At 36.1% G+C, this 22,177-nt stretch overlaps 2 protein-coding genes across 11 annotated transcripts in view; one reads left to right on the forward strand and one right to left on the reverse strand.

Moving 5' to 3' along the window:
* LOC101742248 (uncharacterized) overlaps window positions 1–22,177 on the reverse strand; it is a 23,285-nt gene continuing 1,108 nt past the window's right edge. For 2 of the 7 annotated variants that reach the window (XM_062672605.1, XM_012689074.4), the window contains exons 3-18: window positions 15,901–16,032; window positions 13,886–14,082; window positions 13,155–13,296; window positions 12,799–12,892; window positions 11,640–11,819; window positions 10,120–10,284; window positions 9,305–9,470; window positions 8,573–8,716; window positions 7,675–7,890; window positions 6,508–6,742; window positions 5,904–6,044; window positions 5,147–5,266; window positions 4,254–4,455; window positions 3,659–3,898; window positions 2,269–2,457; window positions 1–896 (exon numbers count right to left, since the gene is read on the reverse strand). In XM_062672605.1, the coding sequence (XP_062528589.1) occupies window positions 726–896; window positions 2,269–2,457; window positions 3,659–3,898; window positions 4,254–4,455; window positions 5,147–5,266; window positions 5,904–6,044; window positions 6,508–6,742; window positions 7,675–7,890; window positions 8,573–8,716; window positions 9,305–9,470; window positions 10,120–10,284; window positions 11,640–11,819; window positions 12,799–12,892; window positions 13,155–13,296; window positions 13,886–14,082; window positions 15,901–16,031 (2,733 nt within the window). In that variant the 5' untranslated portion in view covers window position 16,032 and the 3' untranslated portion in view covers window positions 1–725. Of the gene's footprint in view, window positions 897–2,268; window positions 2,458–3,658; window positions 3,899–4,253; window positions 4,456–5,146; window positions 5,267–5,903; window positions 6,045–6,507; window positions 6,743–7,674; window positions 7,891–8,572; window positions 8,717–9,304; window positions 9,471–10,119; window positions 10,285–11,639; window positions 11,820–12,798; window positions 12,893–13,154; window positions 13,297–13,885; window positions 14,083–14,369; window positions 14,512–15,748; window positions 15,780–15,900; window positions 16,033–22,177 lie in introns of those variants that run through there. The other 5 variants (XM_038015889.2, XM_062672607.1, XM_062672606.1 and 2 more) reach the window with 5 other exon arrangements.
* LOC101742533 (uncharacterized) overlaps window positions 17,323–22,177 on the forward strand; it is a 21,554-nt gene continuing 16,699 nt past the window's right edge. For all 4 annotated transcript variants that reach the window (XR_009975022.1, XR_009975024.1, XR_009975023.1 and 1 more), the window contains exon 1: window positions 17,323–21,711. The gene's annotated coding sequence lies outside the window, so the exon portion shown is untranslated. The remainder of the gene's footprint in view (window positions 21,712–22,177) is intronic.

The raw sequence follows: 22,177 nt of genomic DNA on the forward strand, positions 1-22,177 counted from the left end.
TTCGACGCAATTGATTTATTTCCCACCCACATGTTTGGTAAAATTAAACTTTGGACACATCGAGATTCATGCGATGGAAGACTTTGTCGAATGTAGACTTTATTGATATTAATATTTATTGATGTGTGATGTTACAAACCAAACGCATTATAATATGTATAATATTCTCTTACAACTACGATGAAAATGATTATAAGAGGGATAATAATTATTATGATAAGTAACAAAACCGCGTTGTAAGTATTTGCTACAGCTGCATATTTGTGAATGTGTCGTTTTAAAATTAACATTTATAAATCTGGGATGTAAACTAATAGATGCTAACATAATCAAATAGTGATATCAAGCTACTAACAGCTCTGTAGTAAAACTTATATTAGAAACCTTCATACATGGTTATAATTTGATAGTTTTTGTATAAAAATACATTTCAAAGTTTGTATTTATATAGAGTCGAACTAGTATTGCTTTCGTGACTATGTCGTAAAAAGTATCTAAAAGTCAACAGACATGTAAAATAAGACACAGTTCAACCACATTATTTTGTTATTAGATATTAAAATACAAATAAATGCATCGTGGTGTAACTAAATGAAAGCTAAACGTATTATTTTCGTGCCTACAACATATTTTTTGTCTTTGTAATAAAATAGAAAATGATTCGAATCGTTAATTCGAACCGTGGTAGATAATTATGAACCTTATTGTCACTGTGATAGGGTCGACTACGTGTCGTCCGGTATCTTCTCGATTCCGATGAGTTCGTCGAAGAGTGAGTGCTTGTCGGGAATGACGTGAGGCTCGTGTATGATCAGACGCGCGAACTTGAGCACGGCTCGAGTCAACTGGCCGACTGTCCACTTTCTGTCCACCAGAACTCTAACTACGGTATCCAGCTAAGTGTTAGAAAATCATTAAATTAATATAGAGAAATGCATTTATCTGTAATCAGTCTCGTTATATAATAGCAACTGATTTCTCACTAAACAACAATAAAAATGTCTTAGTGAAACTCTTATGCTATTTTTGAAAACCTACCTATAGATACGCTCCAAAGCGTTTATTAGCGCTGGATATATGAGTCGACTATTATCAAAGGCGGCAATCTGACTTTTGGACAATGATTGGTAAATCAGAAAAACGAATTATTGACTTTGTATTCCATTGGCAGTCACAAAACTCTTCGGAACGACATCTTAGATAAATAACAGGTTAACTATTAACCTTTATTTAATGCAGGTTTTGAACCGTATTCTTTGAAGGAGACGATTATATTCAAATAAATCTGTATTGACATATCAATAAAAAAAATTTGTCCAAATGTACAGATTGCCGCCTTTGATAATAGACGACTCAATTATATAATATTATATTATTGTATAGATGGGTGAGTGAAGTCACGGTATATTTAGTATTGGATGTGATGGAATGTGAAACTGGAGACATGTGGTCTAGGTCCCTGTGATATAGTATGAAGGTTGCCCATCAAATCGGAAGATATCAATGCTTCGCGGTCGAAATGAGCACGGTGACGGTAGCTACCCGTGCAAACTCACAATGTACCAGTAATCTAAATATAATACATTCAATCCTGTAAATTTGTGTAATTATGGTTGTTAGTCTATTCTGAGTTCGCAGGGGTCCATCATCGTTCTTTATATGTATGCTACGAAACTGTTGTATTTTGGTTTGAATGGTGAAACAATCGTTTTAAAATACAATTGAAACTTCAACTTCTCGGAATATTAGGATACATGCGACGCCAATGAGTTCCGATAACGACTGCCCCTCTACGACATCTTTAATTAATTGCATAGTTACCTATGTATGTTTGTGTAAAATGTAGCTCCTCATTTTATACAGACATAACTAAACTATTTCTCTGGGAAACGGCTATCTCAAGTTACTTCTATTTTGCCTTCTGTTCCGAATCATCTGTTCCTATTAGAAGTAGGATTCTGACTCTGATATGCTAAGAAGAAATGCATATGATTTCCTAGGACGGCTTACATCAGACAGATGGCAGATCGTATTATCATTAAGAAAATTTAAAGTACAACATGAATTATTTTGGACGTCAAAGTGGAATAGAGGCAAGAATACATTGAATAAAATGTATCTCTAACAGACCATGTGTTTTTTTTATGATTGAAGGATAACTGGTGGCCCGGAGGCCTTTCCAGTTTCACCAGGACAGGTGGGCGAGCAAAGGCTCAGTCAGGAGGGGTGGAAAAATGAAAGAGCATGTGTCTATCTAAAGCACGTTACCTTATAGAGTTTCTCGTTTCCGAAGGTGTAGTATATGAGAGCGGGGAGACCGGCGACGCTGGCGGCGAGCCACTGCAGCAACAGCTTGAGCTGTGGGTGTCCGCGCTGCCGGTGACCGCAGCCCCAGTTGCCGGTCGCCACGGGCCGAGACGAACTTCCCGACACGATCTTGTGGGCCAATTGGCTTAACTGTACAAACCCGCCCGAACTCAATCATTCCATTGGAGACTGCATGTTTCGTAGGGTAAAAACATGCTTTAGAATTTTGAAAAGTTGATCGTCTATTTATGTGGTCTTTCCCAGAAAATGCTTAAAGTAAAATCTCTTCCCGAAATTTAAAGGAGAACCGGTGATTTTTTGATATTAATCACGTTTGTCTAAAATTAATTTCACTTTACGTACTGCAATAATCCACGTGAAATATGTTGATATAACATTTTTAGTTTTTACCAGCAATCACAGAGTTGTAGATATTATGAAAGAACATAGACGTTACCAACGCTCTCCAGTTCTTAAATGGCTACTGTATTTGATGAACATCAGCAATGGCCGCTACTTACCGTCGACGATTCTTTTCAAACTTTGTTTGAAGAAGTAGGTGTTATAGCGGGTGACCGAAAGAAAGATTGTGTTAATAGTTTTAAATCAATAATCAAAGATCACAATAGTCTGATATTAATTGGAAGTTATGGGAATTTGACCTTGGCTCCCTCGAGCTATTGCAGCTAAATCTATCATTAATTCACAGCAGCAACATCTTTATCTATATTTTTAATTAGTTTGATAGCTAAGTACTTTTCGTGGGGTATATTGCGTACTCGCAAGCAGAACATACATTTTACAGAAGCATTCATGTATTTAGGTTTAAGGGTAGGACATTCGATGTAGTGATGTACTTAAAACTTCCAGCTTGTCTCAGAGCGCACCACGTTGCGTTGTCTACGGGATCCAGTACCCGCTTAACTTTAGCTGTTTAATCTCGTTTGTGCATTTAACTACACTTATTAAATGGTAAAAAAAAATCAAATCCTTATTATATGTAAAATGCGATTAAGGTACTAGTTGTTGTTAAATTCTATAAATTATTGGATAGATCTCTTCCCTTGTTAGATAAGGAATTTTGCCAAGAAAAAAGAGAACTAAAGATTAAAATACTTTTTTTGGGAAAATTCCCAATTCAATAAGTATGGTTCACATAGGTTCTAATCTTTAGTGTGAATATAATTTCGGCCTTTAATAGTTTGTGAGCAGGGAAAAGTTGCAGTAAAACTACAGTAGGTCATGCAAATTGTATGTTTCGACAGAAAGCGAAGACTTTACTCGCATATATTGTTAGTGCATACTAGTCGAGCGTGATTATGTTGAGATTAGCTACAGACAGACGTCTGACCTTTGGTTTCTTAAGCTTTACTGTGACCGGTTCACATTCTACAGTCTCTTCTATAGTGTCTACGATCATATTTATGACCCAGTTTAACTTTTTCCTTCTAACGTTGGGATTGGATATCTGCGTGGAGCTAGTCTCTGTGCTAGCGGACCCAGATCCGTCAGAGTCCTTACAATTCTCTTCGGATAAACGTCTCGTGCTCTCAATTATCTCCTCGGGTATAGATTCTTTTACTTTACGTTTCTGTCAAAACATATGGTACGATGAATGGTGGGTTAAAAAGTTCTATAAACCTGAAACAGCAACGGAAAGCGGCAGGCACAAATCTCGACATCAGAGCCAAAAGGTCAAATCTCTATCTAGATTCTACAAAAACAACTTTTTGTTCACAAACCGTTTTTGACTTGCTTCAACCGTCGTGATAAATTTCTTTCGTTAAAAATACATATACTCATCCGGCTGTCATGTAGAAAAATTTTGAGCATTGGTCAGATTAATTCTCAATTGTTTTTTTACGAAATCCGTTGATGTTTTATCCAGAGTAGATAGATTTTTTCTAAGTTTATAGTCCAATCAGATAGTTTTAGTCGATACTAACCAGCTGAGCAGCGAGTCTGTGTCTGTGTCGAGCCAGTTCGAGTGAGAGTGACCTGGCGGCTAGGGCAAGCCGCCGGGGAGTCTTGTCTCTGACGTCACGTCCGTAAAGCTCCGCAGCCTCCGCTGCACCTTCCGTCCCGACGCCGCCTGCACCGCTCGCCATCGACTCACTTAGAGTACGCTTCAAGAGAGAGCCAGCGAATCTGGAAAATGTAAATTTATATAAAACTAGCCGTACTCGGCCGCTTCGCTGGGCATTTAAAATTAACATTATTATTTATTTTCATTATTATTAGGGAGTCCAACACTCATATAAATATTAGCCCATCCATTAAGTACATATATTTTCTACATGGATACCAAGTTTCAAGTCAATCGAATTCATGGTTCAGTAGTTATAACGGAACATCCGTAAAAACCACTGCAGATTTATATATTATTATAGATGACAGACGATCCCAGAATTTCGTTTTTACACTATGTGAAGACTAGGAACAGACAAAGGCTTGCATTCCAATGCATAAAATCTCCGGAATCCGATTCGGTAGTAGAGTCATTCGCGAAGTAGCTACTCTTGATTTGTTATGTCTCTCTTGTAGGGACTAGGGTAGCTGTTAACAAATCCCGCCCCTTCTGGCTGAGCCCTTGCTCGCCCACCTGTCCTTGTGAAACTGGGAAGGCTTCCGGGCCTCCGGGCCACCAGTAAACCCTCAATCATAAAAAAACAAAAACTTCTCCGTTGTATGATCTCCGATTTGACTTATTGGGACTCTCTTAATTGAAAATTCAGAATACGGTATGCGGGGAGAGTTAAATTACTAATTAGTGAAGTAATTCCTGTTTTGGAATTTTTATGGTAGGTCGGGGTGCGCTACCAAAATACTTATTAAGTACCTTATGACAGCCAAGTCGCGAGAGTCCAATTCTCGTGCTTTGTGTTCTCCAGAGCCCGCGTCCATTATGGGATCGTTCAGCCATTGGTTGAACTGCTCGTAAACCTCCTCCAATTCTGATCTATAATGGTAAGGAATTGTATAATTTACACAAACTTCGTTTACCTAAAACGGATTTAAGATCGAAGAAGATTAGAAGTCGTCGTGGCCTAAAGGATAAGACGTCCGGTGCATTCGTATCTAGCGATGCGCCGGAGTTCGAATCCCACAGGCGGGTACCAATTTTTCTAATGAAATACGTACTTAACAAATGTTTACGATTGACTTCCACGGTGAAGGAGTAACATCGCGTAATAAAAATCAAACTCGTAAAATTATAATTGGCGTAATTACTGGTGGTAAGACCTCTGTGAGTCCGCACGGCTAGGACCACCACCCTGCCTATTTCTGCCGTAATACGTTTCGGTTTGAAGGGTGTGGTAGCCATTGTACCTATACTGAGACCTTAGAACTTATATCTCAAGGTGGGTGGCGCATTTTCGTTGTAGATGTCTATGGTCTCCAGTAAACAGTTAACACCAGGTAGTCTGTGAGCTCGTCCACCCATCTAAGCAATAAATAAAATAAAAACTGGCCCTAGCAAGACCAGCGCTTCGCAGAATCTACCACCGGATCGGAAACGCGACTCACTGAGAAGATCCGGCGAGAAACTCAGTGGGCTTGTCCTAATATCGGTCGTAGTATCGGAGGTAACTCACGTGTATTCGGTGCTGAAACTGTACTTAGAACTGTTTCCCGTGTCCTTCCTCCCGAGAGGTCTTCGTCTCGGAGACAAGTCGCCGTTGACTGTCGTTTCCTTGTCCGTCAGCACGAAGCCCCCTGAGCCGCCGCGCTTTATTCTAAATTAGTAATTCTGATTATAATAAATACTCTCAAAGACAGGAGATATTTTTATTATGTTCATTTGAATAACGTGGAATACACAATTCCTCCATTCTTGTAACATCTTGAGAATTTTAGAAAACAGTCAAAGAGTATTTTTTGAAAAGGCATATTGATGGTTAAGTATTGTTCGCTAGTTATTCTGAGGGTCTTTTTTGGAATCACTAGAAAGTTGCTTTTAAATTCAACAAGAAAATTAAATGACATTCATAATATCGTATTAGGTTATGTCATATTATGTCATAAATTCTACTTATCATTTTCTATTTTATTCTATCAGCCCATGGACGTCCATTGCTGCACATAGGCCTCCCCCAAGCCTCGCCACAAAGACCGGTCCTGCGCTGCCTGCATCCAGCGGATCCCCGCGAACCTCAATAGGTCGTCGGCCCACCTTATTATTACTTATCATTATCTAACCTTATTTCGTTATCATTAATTCCAGCTCCCGAGATGCTAATGCCGACAGCATAGCTAGAGCTGTCCGTGGACCAGTCCCCGGTGTTGCTACTAGTACAAGAGTCCTCAGCTTCTCTCCGCAAAGCCTCCTTGAGTTTATCCGCAAACGAAATCCTCTTCTCTTCGGTTGATAATTCTTTGTTATACTGGAATGAATTTGGGTGGGCGCTCTCTCCTCTGCCTTCGTCTTCACTACCTGTTTATAAAAAAATATAAAAATACTGGATACTATGGAGTTCTAGGTACTTCTCTTCTTCTTTGTATACCACTAGGTAGGGTCGGCACAGCGATTTTTTCTATTTCATTGTCTTCTATCAGCCGTCATCTAAACATTCACTCCTCTCTTTCTCTCTTTCTCATATCGTCATTCACACACTCCATCCATGTCTTCTTTGGTCGACCTCTTCCCCCTCTACCTTGTACTACCATTTCCATACATCTCCTAGTCACATGCATCTCCTCTCTACGCATCACATGTCCATACCACACTAACCGTTCGCTATTTTATTTATCAATGACTGGCGCTATGGAGCCCTACGTTTGTATTATCGATTTTAATATTCCGGACTCTATTGTGGATCCCATACATCACATGTCAGGCATTTTTTATTATTTTTATTTTATTTTAAACATTTTACTAAAGGTATTAACGGTACATTCCACATTCCTAAGGGTGCATTGGACGAAATAAAATCACTTTTCACACTGATTATTTTGGAGTCAGTTTAAAACAAGATATCCAACCTTGCTAAAGCGGATGCTTTATATGAAATACCTAGTGTGATTTATAAACATCATTTATTAGTAATTATTGAAGCCATCATAGGAATGCGGTGTCAAATAATCAGTTTCATAAGACAATAGAGTACTTAACGGTATGCAGCCGCTTGGCTCTGCCCCTGGCGTTGCTGACGTCCATGAGCGACGGTAACTATTCACCATCAGGTGGGTCGTATGCTAGTCTGCCTACAAGGGCAATAAAAAAAATAGTAGGGACTTATTAAGTACCGGGTGCAATTTACTATTACCGCATCATACACCCAAGCAAACGAGCTTTGGTTGTGGAAGCTAATTCTCGCGTCGGCGGAGGGCGGTGTTTTAATGGTTATAAAACAGCACAACTCTTACCGTAATCAAAACTATCATTGGCACTGTGATACTCGTCTTCGCTGGAGTTGCAGCTCGAATACAAGCTGTCCTCCTGCGTGTCTTGGTCGTTGCCCGTGCTTCTGGTCACTGGCAAACATTCCCCAGACGAGCCGAGCACTATGAATCGTCCACGGCGATTGTTCAACATCCCACCGTCCGGGGAGAGCCAGCACTTACGCTTAGACAGTTCCACACCTATCGACGATCACTGTACTTAGTGCGAGTTTCTTAACGTTTTCGATAGCGTAAAAGTTAACTCAAATTTGTATGCAGTTGTAACAGCGACCCTTGCTAATTGCTTATGCCACTACAACAATAAAACTCCTATTGTTTCAACTGTGGTGTTAATTACATAAAACACGATTTTACGACGAAATAAAGAAGGGACTCTGTATGGATTCCCTCAATTACTTTGTTGGTACACATCTTATATATAAAATTCTCGTGTCACGGTGTGCGCGATTGAACTCCTCCGAAACAGCGCAACCGATTTTCGTGAACCTTAGTGTGCATATCGGCCAGGGTAGAGAATCGGACAACATCTATTTTTCATCCCCCATAAATATTAAGGGTGGTCCACCGTAAAAAAAATTTTTCATTTAAAAAAAAATGTTTTTTTTTTTATGATACAGCATACAAAAATACATACAACCCTAAATTTTTACCCCTCTACGATCAACCCTTATTTTTTATTTGTTAATCCTTACACACTTACAATAAGTGATTTTTTTTTCTACACCGGAAATCCCTTAGAAATCTTATATATGGCAAAACAACGTTTGCCGGGTCAGCTAGTAATTGTGTAAATATATGAATAATGTTCGATGGTCTGAAGGTCACAGGGATGTTTGTTTATGGTAAAAGTTTGTATACGTACTGGGGTCGTTGAGGTTGAGGGTCGCTGCGCAGTAGTTCTGCGGCGACGGGCTCCTGCTGTTGGTGTTGATGGTGCTGCAGGACGAAGCCTGTTTGATGACCACCGTGGCTTCCACTTCTGGCGGCGTGTGGCTAAAGGATTCGCCTGTAAATGTTCAATTAGTCCTTTTTAATACGCTTTTATTAGCTTCAGACGTATGTAGGTATGTTAGTATGTAATGGAATCCTTGAACATGATTTTGCCTCCCTTCAAAACGTCGGATTAACTCGAAATTTAGCATACTTATTAAAGACCGATGAGAATTCAAAATAAAAAAAAAATTGTAAAAATTGAAATTTAATTATAAAATGAAAAATAAATATGTAATAGTTTAAAAAAAAATAAAAAAATACGCTTTTATGGAAAATCTAACTAAAAAACGCTTTTTTTACAATAAAATCATTTTTTTTACACTATTTTTAATTCAAATTTCTTAAAATTTATTTTCTATTTTTTAGTTGGATTTTTTATAAAAGCGTATTTTTAGTCTTTTGCAACTATAATTTTTTAATTATTTAAATCCACGATTAGATTCTTATTATTATTTTAGAATTTTTTTATTATATTTGGCACTATCTGCAATATTTTGATGTGTATTGTCTGATGGGATTATAAGTGATTTAGATTTTGATCGAAATTAATAATTAAAATTGAAATGTATTTATATAAGTTGTATGCGCGAAAACGACAGACCTATAGGCGACAAGCGTCTCTCGTGACGAATGGTATCTTTACTTTTCATCGGTGTTTGCTGGAACGCAAGCAGACTCTTGTTTAGTTCACGTAGTACATTGTCCTCTTCCCACTGACCTAACGGGAGACTGCTGTAGTCTTCTGCATCCATCAGACACACCGTTACCTGTCAGAACACGTTGCGTTTTTGTTTCAGAGGTGACAAACAGTACAGTTTTTATATTATTGCTCGATTAGAAATCCCAGTTGTTGGGTATGTCGGTCCTCAAACTAAAAGGCATGGCTGCATCTCGCCAATAATAACCATGATAATCGTTCTTTGTTCGTCTATCACAAATAGATCATTTGCTTTATCAACAACCATTGTGTAATTACTGGTGGTAGGACGTCTTGTGAGTTTGCACAGGTAGGTACCACCACCCTGGCTATGTTTACCGCGAAAAAGTAATGCGCTTCGGTTTGAAGGATGGGACAACCGTGGTACTGTAAAAACGGAGACGTCAGAACTCTTGTTTCAATGGGGGAGGCGGTATTTACGTTATAGATGTCTATGGGCTCCGGTAACCACTTAATACCAGGTGGGCCAGGCCAGCGATAAATAAAAAACCAATGATGTATTGGCACTCAATTAGTTATAACCAATTATCTAAGATCATTATATCTAGATCGGTTATCGTAGTATTGGTCATAACTAATTATCTATTGGTGAGCATTTTTTTGTTTGTTTTTTAACAATATTGGAGATAGCCTGTAAATAACTCAAGTCACGGCACTGTAATAGAGTTGTAGTCTTTAGATAAATGTTGCAAATTTACTTTTTTAGGTTCTTCGAGTAGTTCTAGCGTAGCCTTTTGTTTTCTATCGTATATCCTGCTGAACATTCTCGCTCCCTCCACTTTAATAACTTCATTATCTTCGAGAGATTCTACTGATAGCATAGTGGACAATAGCTCTGGCATCATGAACATCGACAGTGATTCCTGTAAAAATTTTTTGGAGATTGATTATAAGAAATAACGAGAACTTAATTAAATTATTTCGTTAAATAAAATCCTCTGGTTATTTTTTGTGAAGATAGCCAGAAAAATTCTTGGCTTTTCTGGTATTAAATGGTGCCTGGAGTCTTTGTTAGTAATCACAACGCGCATACCGCTACTCGCCTTAAAGTTCTGATTCTCAAACTTGAACGCACGATTGCTTCATAGCAGAAATAGGCATAGTAATATTCTTTTCCGGCTAACTATAACGATGAAAGAAAACTTATGTGTGAGATAAGCTTAAGTGCATATAAGTTTTTATTGTGCAATTTAATTTTTACGTTGATTAAGGATTATTAATAGACAAGTATTAAATTTAAAGGTATAGGATGTGATTTATTATGAAAAGATGCATGAAACGCTTTGTCGTATAGGGAAACGGGGACGGTATGTGACCCTGTGGGAGTAAGCCAATGCGGTGTACCGACCAAATTAAAACTACAGTACTACAGTTAGTAGGATGGCCTCGAGCACTGAGAGATGTCGAGGCATCCTGAGACGCGTGAAGTCTGCTACCTCCTATGCTACATGACGATCTGTCACCACTCTGTCAAGAGTGAAACGATTCAGAAGAAGAAGTAAGAATGTGATCTAAAAAGCATTGGGCAAACGTGAATGTAAAGAGACCTTTATCGATGACTAGCTTTTGCCCGCGACTTCGTGCGCGTGGAATAGTTCACAAATAATGCATTATTTTAGAACAAATTTGGTTAGCATAAAAAACGTTATAGTGAGCCAACCTTTACATATAGGCATATGCTGTCGCGGACTTTTTTTAGATCTTTTAAAGGTTAACAATTCTGTCATACATTATTTTAGCGAAACTTTAACCGTTTCTGCAGCACACGCAGCGGAAGCTCTCAAAAGGTAAAAATACCCCGGTTTTGAAACATTATTTGTTGGTGCTCCGCTTTTATTGGTCTTAGCGTGATGTTATATAGCTTAAAGCCTTCCTCGATAAATGAGCTATCTAACACTGAAAGAGTTTTTAAATCGGACCAGTAGTTCCTGAGATTAGCGCGGTCAAAAACAAACTCTTCAGCTTTATAATATTATTAGCGACCCGCCCTCGCGTCGCTTCGGAAACTGTAATTTATTATTGATTTATCCTATATTTAATGGATGTTATTATATATAATAATATAAACCTTCCTCTTCAATCACTCTATCTATTAAAAACCGAATCAAAATCCGTTGCGTAGTTTTAAAGATTTAAGCATACATAAAGATATAGGGACAGAGAAAGCGACTTTGTTTTATACTATGTAGTGATAAGTAATAAGTATAGTTTCAATCACCTGAGATTCTCCGTCGATTAGTATGTTGCCCCCGATCCTGCTTGTAGCGAAGCACACTCTAATGGCGTCTTCGTTCTCACATCTTTCTGGTCGTCCCTCGTGCCTAACCAGCAGCTTGCACAGCGGCAACGTGCATTCTAACCAGTCTTCTATGGTCAACCATTGTTTCGATGTCATTACCTGTGAACGATCAGTTCATAAATATATTTATGGTGCAAGGAAATGTGAGCTCTAACGGGTGACAACATAGGGTGCATGTCTTCACTTTGGTAGCCAAAACAGGAAGAAAATTCTACCTTCACTTTTGTACGAAGAAAAAACTTTTTTTTTATGTTTAATATAAAAAAGTTGTGATTTTGGCTAGTTCAAATTTTGTTTACCTTTATTACGTCATACGTACATATTAGTCTCGCTTCCCTGTCTGTAAGCTATTTAGCATCACATTGCAACATATTTATTATAATATTAGTTATGCTGAATTAACAAACCAAAAATATTTTTCATTGGGTTAGGGTAGTTGATTGTTCCGGAAGCCGAAACGGTCTGTTGGCTCCCTAATATAAATTTATTTCAGAACAACTTCACTCACAAATGTAGGGTGTAATATCGATGAACGGAAAAAGAAATCTAGATTTAGACAGTAGTCGTTTTAATAAGTTAATGTTTCGTGAAACTGCAATGGAATGAAAACAACTTTGACCTCGGGCGTCAGTTGATTTTCAATAGTGTTACATTGCGTGTAGTCCAAAAATCTATTATTAATTTTTTTATTGCTCTTGTAGGCAGACGAGCATACGGCCCACCTGATGGTGAGTGGTTACCGTCGCCCATGGACTTCAGCAATGCCAGGGGCAGAGCCAAGCCGCTGCTCACCGTCATTCATCAATATGCTACTACTGATCGGCTATGTACTGTTCCTGAAGTGTAATGTTTAAGGACTGATCTTTTCGTTTCGAGATAGTAAATTAAATACGTGACGCTCTTCCTGTCCATTATTTTCTCTAATTTAATTTCAGAACACAAATAAGTGCACCAAATTGCAGATGTTGCATTATAAATATGTATTTAATTGGATATGTACTAGGTAGCCACGTTAAATGTCGGGTCATTATTATTTTTAATGCCTAACAATAGTAAATACATTATAATCTCTACATACCTGCCGACTAATTTTTATGGACCCTTCATTATTGTGTTTGTCCAACCACTCGAAGTAATGTAATAAACTTTTTAACTTGTTCCGTTGCGATTTTCTAAAAACAGATATTGTCAACTATTCATAAAATGTTATTACATATAAAACAAATATATATATAAACTATGAAATGCGATTCAATAATTAGATTATTAATTTGAAATTTCCATAAGAAACAAATTTTTTTTTGGAGGTTTAAATTTTGAAATATCCGAAATCAGTACACTGTTCTTCTAATAAAACTTTACAATTTTTGTAGTGGTTATAGATGCGCAAAGGATTTTGGACAATATTAACACATAGGTATTAAAAAGTCTTACCTGTGTAAATTCTTAAAAAAATGTGTAAAATTAAAGTCTTGTAATGTGGGATGAGTCTTGAGCGTTCTCTTCGGAAACGTGGAGAATAAGGCATGAGCGATTAGCGACGATACAAAGTTATAATCTAGTTCTGTAACGTCACCTGGAGAAAAATCAACACCTCTAGTTTAAATTTATTTAAGACTTATACTAGTTTATAAGTTATTATAATACGAAAACATACTCTTAAGATACTATGTAAAAACAAAGTTTCAATTTAATCGAACAAACAATCTTAATTAATAATTAAACTCCAATTGATCGTCTGATTACCATGGCTCAAGGACATCGCGCAAGGCCAGGCGCACAGCGAAGCCACATAAATGTTTCATTAATTTAATTTAAAAAAAGTACATTTTTTTGATCATCATTTATGGTCACGTTTTTATGTAATCATGTGTACAATCATTAGCACTAGTATTTCAGGAATAGATTTCTTCAATATTTTAAGCTGATATTTGCATGTACAGTACCGGAGGCAGTGATCCTTATTTTCTGCTAGAAAAGGGTAATCCTTCAAAGGAATTTAATTTTTTTGTATAACATAGTATATTTAGCAGTTACATCCATCGTAATGACGCTAAAATAGTCAATTATCAGGTAAACTTAGAAACATAAAACTCTAACTAAAACGCTTGAATGATTTGTACCTAAACTAAGGTCATATTATTAGTTTATAGTTCTATACTTACTTTGTTGTTGTAAGCTAAACATCAGTCCCTTTGGCGGGCGCCATCTTTTAAGGTGCAGTGCCCTATTCACCATAATCCTAACAGTATTGTCTAAGAAATGCGACCGTTCTTCTTCGTTCATCTCCTCTTCGAGGAATTGCTCTAAGCCTTTCATTAGATCTGGATCCTTGATATCATCGTCCGGATCTATCCCGATACTGTAATAAATCGATGTTTGAAATTAACTTTTTATAGATCGAATTGCTATTTTTTGCCATTAGGCAGATCGGCACATTTGATGCTCCTAGAGCTCATGCACCACAATATGTTGGCTGACGACATCCATCTATATAATATTAGGTACGTCTTAATTGTATGTAATGTAACAGATGTCCCATCTTTCGAACCGAAATATAGGACTACTTCGGCAGAAATAAGCAGCGGGTTGATTAAAAAAAGGTAAAATCTAAAATGGCTTTTCTGTTCACCGAAATTGATCATTGACCTTGAATTACTTCTTCATAAGTCGGGTTCCAATTCTGAGGGCAGTAAGCATGTCACGGCGACATTTCAGAATTAAACGGGTTATCATTATAATTGAACCATTGAATCGATAATTGAGGAGTTCACTAGTTTCTAACTCACGTCGTGACAAATCGCATACAATACTAGCATAATAAAATATTTGCACGAAATTTCGTGTCTGTGCTATTGAACAGCTGTTCCTCTATAAGAATCTAATACTGGATGTCGGTTTAATTCATGCCTGTCATACAAATGTACTGCCAAACTGAACCAGCATTAAAAAATTACACACTAGGTTAAAAAAACGTAGTCCTCATTTAGCTTGCCAGATTTGAATTAAACAAACTTACAATACTCATACATAAAAATATTTCAAGCATTCTAAACGTTTATGAAACGCTCCACGCGCCCATGCTCAACAGTCATAAAGTATATTGTTTACAGAATATTGATTTTTTTAAATTATGTATTGATTGATTAAGCATGCAATCAAAAATAATAGGGGTATGAAATTGCCGTTTTATTGTAATAGGTACTTCGAATTGACATAGAATCTTCATGGTTTGAGATTTTTTAGTGAATTTTTTTTTCAAAAGTTCCCTATGAGTTTCTTCTTTTAAAAAATGTGCAACATTCGATTATCGACTTTCAGCTGTTTTTTTTTATTCAGCTTAAATAAGAAAAATGGATTCTTCGAAAATTCGAGTGACTTTTGAATACGAGTTCCGACGGGGAACTAACGTTGCAGAAAATATCAATGTTGCGTTTGGAAAAAGCACTGCTAATGAACGCACAGTGCCATTTTGGTTTAAACGCTTTCGTGATGGAAATTTTGATTTGAAGAACGAACCACGTGGAAGACCGCCCGCCCACACATGTGAATAACAATGAATTGAAAGAAATGGTGGAAGCCGATCCGAGCTAAACTACCCAGGAATTAGCGGCATGGTTTAACGTTACCTTACCAACAATATTGACTCATTTGCGTCAAATCAATAAAATAAAAAAATATGAAAAATGGGTGCCTCATGATTTGACCGATCTGCAGAAAGAAACGCGTGTTGACTTGTTGAATCGATACAGAAATGAAGGAATATTGGATCGAATTGTGATATGTGATGAAAAGTGGATTCCTTACGATAACCGTAAGCGAAAAATGCAATGGCTGGTCTCAGCATGGTGTTATTCATTATGCATGAAATTATGATGGAACTATGGAGTTCTTTCGTCCTTTTTTATTTCTCAATCTTATTATTATAACTTTCAGCGCCTTTTTTAAATTTACCCGGTTGCTACTGTAATGCCACCCTTATTTAGCAGATTTTAACGGACACTACACACAGAGACGGTTTTCCTTACCTCTACCCTCCATAGCTGGAACTAATCAATACGTAGATGTATGTATAGAATCTTTCAAGTGATGGGAAATGTCAGTTGTCATAATTGTTAGTAATTCCTATCGTTTAATAAATTCAGGAATGTTAAAAAAATTAAGAAATATAGCAACTTACTTGCACATGTCGTGTATTTTCAACATGCTTGCTGTTAGCTTAGTTGGCGAAGAAGCTACCAGAAGATGTTTGAGATGTCGTTGAACAGACGTCCACCAGGGTAGGTCGCAAGGCAGCATTACAAGCGCCATTCTAGACAATTTGATTAGTTTCATGATTTAAAAATCCCATGCTAAAAGTTCGCGTGTACAAGTTAACAAGATATAAATTGTCATTTAAGTTAAGTTCGTGCTTCTTTGTCTTAGGTAATAATTCAATAGAATAACAACTTGATCTTGTTATCGAATAAAATGAACATAAAGTTTGCTATTCTATTCTATTCTATCACCCCACCGACATCCACTACTGGACATAGGCTTCCCCTAAGAGCTCTATAGCCTCTAATTAAAACGGCGTAGATCGGATTTAAGAGACTTTGAGATCTGTCTGTTGAGATTGGCGGTTGACGATATCTTCACGAATCTTCTGAAGACTGCATAATATTCCCGCGACGTTCTTCCATGAGATTGAGAGCAGGGTCTGAGAGTTTTTTGGTTCTGTTTGTACGACAGGTTCTAAAAAACTTGGAACGGATGGTATGGACAGCATTCACAAATCCGTCATTGTAATCGTCCACGGAGCCTCCTAGGTAATCGAAATGGTTTTAAAGTTCGAGCTCAAAATTTGAAAGCTTATGACTACTACAAAAACTTAAAAAAAAGAACTTGTAAAAACCAAGAAAAAAGTCTAATATAACTTCTGTGCTGCTGAGGATCGAGCTTATTTGTAGACTATCGTCAACAGAAAGGTATTTATGGAGGAATTACAACATTAAGGAGAACAAAACAAGTTGGAGACAGAAAAGGTTTAATAAGAAGAAACACTTCTCTGTTTGTCTACGAATCTGGTTTTAATTTTGACCACTGTCAGTCCTTAACCGCCGCCGCCACCTTTCCTTTTAGGAGTAATGTCCCGCATGAAGGTTGTACCCTTGGGTGAATAGTACAGAATAAAATTACGCAAAGACCAGTTTGGTAGATCGTGTGTAAACGACTCAAAAACGCTGGATGAGCAAATGGGGATTTAAAAAATTCGTTGAAGTTTCAAACATTGATTATTTGATCGATTAGTTCAGTTTATTTATTTTATTTTCATTAAGTTCACTCAATATTGAAAAAGCTTCTTTTACAAGTCTCGTGGATTATCTATGGCTGTATGGGCATATTACATTTGCCTGTGTAATGGACGCAAAAATCATTCTCGATTGCTTTGAGCGTTTATACTGTTTCTTATTTCAGGAAGAAATTATAAAGGACTTGGCTTCGGTCTTAATGAAATTTTTATTTCAGGATATAATATAAATCATATAAGACCTGGTTTCGACTTTTTGAAAATTTATTTCAGAAATTATATAGAACAGACAAGGCTGTATGAGCTTAGATCCCCTTGCCTTTCCTAATAAGGAAAAATTGTACCAAAAAAAAAACAATTTTCTTTTTATTTACCTAAAAGTACTTTAGGTTTCGATCGTTCGTAAAATATCGGAAATTCATACCACTGGATATTAATGTTATTCAGTCTTACTAAATTTGGCATAAATTTATTAAGATATCAACTATCTTGAGATAACTCCGAATTTCATATGATAATGTCATTCTATTTCTTATCTTATAATGAATATTTTCAAGTGTTTCATACAGATAACTCGAACATGATGTTTAAATATTGTATAAATCAATACGAACGGTGACATCAATAAACAAGGTCGTATTTTAATCGGCGCGCTATTGCATGACAAAAAGTCTTCGCGCAGTGAGTCGAGCGATACTCTGTTCAGAGTGCAAAGTACACATTTAAAATGTCTGTGAAATCTAAGCTACTGAAAGCATTGATTTTAGGCGCTCCAGCATCCGGAAAAGGAACTATATCGTCTCGTATAGTGAAAAAATACAATATTGAGCATGTGTCTAGTGGAGATAAGCTCAGGGACCACATAGCAAAACAAACAGAACTGGGCAAAGAGGTTAAAGCATACCTTGACGAAGGAAAACTTGTACCTGATGATTTAATGATTAAATTCATGATAAAGGAATTGAAGGAAGTCAACAACAAACCATGGCTCTTAGATGGATTTCCGAGAACAGTAGAACAAGCTAATGCTCTATGGAAAGTTCAGCCTGTGGATGTGGTACTTAATCTTGTAGTGCCATTTGATGTGATTATAGATCGGGTGAAAAGTAGATGGGTGCATTTACCTTCAGGACGGGTGTACAACATTGGGTTCAACACACCTAAACAAGAAGGTAAGGATGATGTGACAGGAGAACCTCTAGTACAGCGACCTGATGATAAACCCGAAGCCGTAAAGAAGAGGCTAGAAATATACGAAAATATAACCAGACCTGTTATTGAGTTTTACAAGCAAAAGGGTATCCTAAAAGAATTTGAAGGGCGCACATCAGATGAAATATGGCCAAAAGTCACAAAATATTTAGATCCAATTTTTAAATAAATAGTCTTATTAGCTTATAAGTTATTAAAGTGGTGCTAAATTTTTATAAATGTTTTACAATTATACTAGTTCAATATGCACATATTATACAATTTTAAATATTTAAATACATACTGTGGATGTCTTTTTCCATTATACTTTTATTCATAATGTAACAATTTCTGAAATTATGTGATATTTATTTCAATGAAATCTAGCGCACAAAAAACCCAAATTCAACAGAATTTTTCTTTCTTCGTTAAAGATGATATTGAAAACAAACACGAGTTTATACCAAGCCAAAGAAGAATAAGATGGAACCAAATATATTGATTTATATTGTTGATTTAAATCTAAGTAATATAAAAGTATAGCTTCAAGTAGACAGTCTTCTGTTGTAGAATTTATAACTGATGTACTTATAGTAGAAATTAGGATTTAGTCACGGTTTTAGTCAAAGCAGTAATGCTTGAAAATAACTTCGTAGTAATCTTATATTAAGACTGCTGGTCTGGCAAGTCCCTCTATCTTTCTCTAATGCAATTAGAGTCCCTCTATCTCTCTCTCTAATTGCATTAGAGAAAGATAGAGGGACTATGTTAAAAGATAGTGAATAATTCATGATGCTTAAGGTAGTTTATGGAGTTTGATTATCATGGGCATGCATATCTCATATTCATCTAAAGTCATAGTTCTTTCTTACATTCTTTATTCCATTTTACAATTTTTGATGTTTTTAAAAATTCTTTTCAAGCCACGTCTGTCTGAAATTGTAAATTACGAAAAAACAAAACAGAAGTTATACAGTGCTTAATGAGGTCCAATGATTTTTACATTTGTGTTTTGTATTGATATGAAATATTGTCATGAAATTTCTTAAATAGGCTAATTAATTTTTATTGAACATCTTGTCTACTGCCTACTTGTAATGTAAAATGCAGGGATTTACTCTGAGTTTTATGTAGATTTTTGGGAAGAATCTGATAATGCACAATTTGTTTTCTTATACACCATTCAGTCGAAAAACACAACCTCACCCTTCATTCCCACCAAAAGCTCTGCATTAGTCTGATTATTGAAAATGAACAAACAATGTACTTACTTAGTTACCAATGTTACTTAAATAAATAATTATTTTGATTAAATATAAGTTCATTGTTTTCTGGTTGGTAAAGAGGATTGTTTTTTAAATTAAAATTATTTTTCCTTTATAATCATGGTTTACTTATATTCATTTTTTCAATAAACCCTTATTACCAATACATAAAATAAAATAGTACATACAGGTTTGTCAGTACCGTGAGAAAATTAATAAAAATACATTATAGGTAGAATTTATACCAAATTCAGAATTATGTTCTCTGCTGTTTGTTAGCGCACTTCTTCGAAATTACGGAGTGGATTTTCATGTAATTTTCATCAATAGACTGGTACTAATTTGATTCAGAATATAAAATGGGGTTTGTTTCACTAAAATTTACTTTTATATTGTAAAGTATTAAAAATTACGTAAAATAAATAATATTATGTACAAAAGTAACTGTTTTACGTTTCACGCTCAAACCAATAACCGATTTTGATGATAATCGGTTTCTAAATAGTTTGAACTCTGGGGTAAATGTTTCATAACATTTCTGGATATGGGTCTCCGCTCCCGGCTCCAATCGTTATTTAAATAAATATTAAAAACGTTTAGATTTATAGGTCAATTTGATGACTACGCAAGATATACCTAGGTAGGGGCAAAATAAAGCATCTTCGACTTCAACTAAGATACCCTTTGAATGATTTTATTCTTTATAACATGTTAGTCATTTGGATTTTACGTTATTGTAAATATCTTAACAAATCTCTTAATGGCTTAGTTAATTTTGTCCACCGGCTGCTTGGGTCCGCTATTGCTAGTATGACATTGTATATACCGAATTGTACGTGATTCTAGCGGGTACCTGTCGTCTAGGTAAAGATACAATAATGGGAAAGAAGGTGTAGGTGAGCTCACAGGCTTAACTGTAGAGAGTTTGCTAAGACTAGCTCTAGCAAAAGTAGTGCTTCGTTGAATCTACCACCGGATCGGTATCGCGACATACTGAGAAAATCCGGCGAGAAACTCGGTCAGTTGTGTCTATGGGTTAGTTTGTGGAACTCTTCGTTGTAATCGAAGAGTTCGACGAAGACGGTGACCGGTGCTTATAGAAACGATCTTATCAAAATGTACGTTTCACTTCTTCAGGGACGAATCGTTTAAAGTACAAAAAACATGAAATTAGTTTATTCTTTATTGCGATTTGTTTATTTTGAATTGAAAACAATGCATAGGTTAAAAAAAAACATAGTGAATATACATACATTCAAAAAAATATGTTCACGTTGTGGCAATTTAGCGTAGACTTAATTAAATAAATAATTTAAAAAAAACGTACACTTATGTGCCAATGTCCCTGAACAGGTTAACCTGGGTGGCGAGGACTACTTCCATCAACTGTTGATAATTCAATAAACAACGATTGGAAAGTATTGAAATTATTTTAAAACTTAAAATGCAGTAATATTTTTTATCCCTCCAATTGTTCAACTAAAGTAAGATTTTACAAAGTAGAATTCGGAAGTTACTGGATTGAATAGTTGGTCGTATGAATAAGCGTCCAAGGCGTTTTAGTGACAGGTAGGGCTAACTGGCACGTGGTATTGCACGTGCAATTTATGTTTCGAACTTTGACAATCCAGCAACTGAGTTGAATTTGGTCATTATGCAACAGGAGCAATTGCTGAAAATGTCAATTATTATATGTTCAAAACCGTCATTTTTTTCTGCTCATGGTATCTTACATTATGTATTTCAGAAAAACTCAAATCACATCGCACGCATCACGTTCACTAGAACATATGACTCTTTATGATCACATTATTTTTTTTACGTTTCAAAGGATTGCGCACTTGTCTCGATGCAAGCTTATGTATTTAGAAACGTTTATTGGAAGAGACGGTTCGGGCGGAAAGGCCTTAACTAGGTACTAAGTAGTCAGTTACTTAGAATCCTTAACTAGGTACTTAGTAGTCAGTGTTTTGATGAAATACCTCAGACTGATACCAACGTGAACAGTGCTATTATAGCTGTATTCAACTAGATTATATTTGAAGCCTGTTATTCGCAGTGAAAAAATAAAAAAAGAACATGTAGGTATTTGCTTGAAAATATGCTTGAGTATGCAAAAAGTAGGTACATATACTTTGTTTTATTTTTTTGCGCATTGTACAGAAATATCAAATCTAGATTATAACAAATTGTTAAGTTGTTATGTGTAAAAAAGCCTTACTCAACGGTGAACGAAATGAGTTAGGTACCTATTCCTTTTTTTATTAGAGATATCTAGTAGTTACTCTAAGAATCCTGGTATTTTTGGTAACCATAACAAGAGTTATCAACTCATTACCAATTAATGCCTCGCTGCGCTCATCGTCACATCATTATAGATAAGTACCTCTGAATTGCCAATGATATTGTTTGTTTACGTTCGGTTATCGCTAAAATTATGTAAATACTATTATCTAGAATAATGCTTTGTAGAGATTTGAGAATTAAATTGAATTCTCTATATGTTCCTTGTTTATTAAAACGAGATTTATATTACCGCTTTACGTTATAGAAATAGCAATTATATGATAAAAATATACTTTTCTGTCCCAGTAGATTTCCCTGAATGTTCTCCATTGACAGATTCTCGGCAGCCAGATCAACGAAAACTTCTTGAAATAATACAATAACTTCTCGAACATTTTAGTGTCGTCTTAGACTTTCATCAAAAT

Source organism: Bombyx mori, chromosome 15 (assembly GCF_030269925.1).
Source record: "Bombyx mori chromosome 15, ASM3026992v2".
NCBI lineage: Eukaryota > Metazoa > Arthropoda > Insecta > Lepidoptera > Bombycidae > Bombyx > Bombyx mori.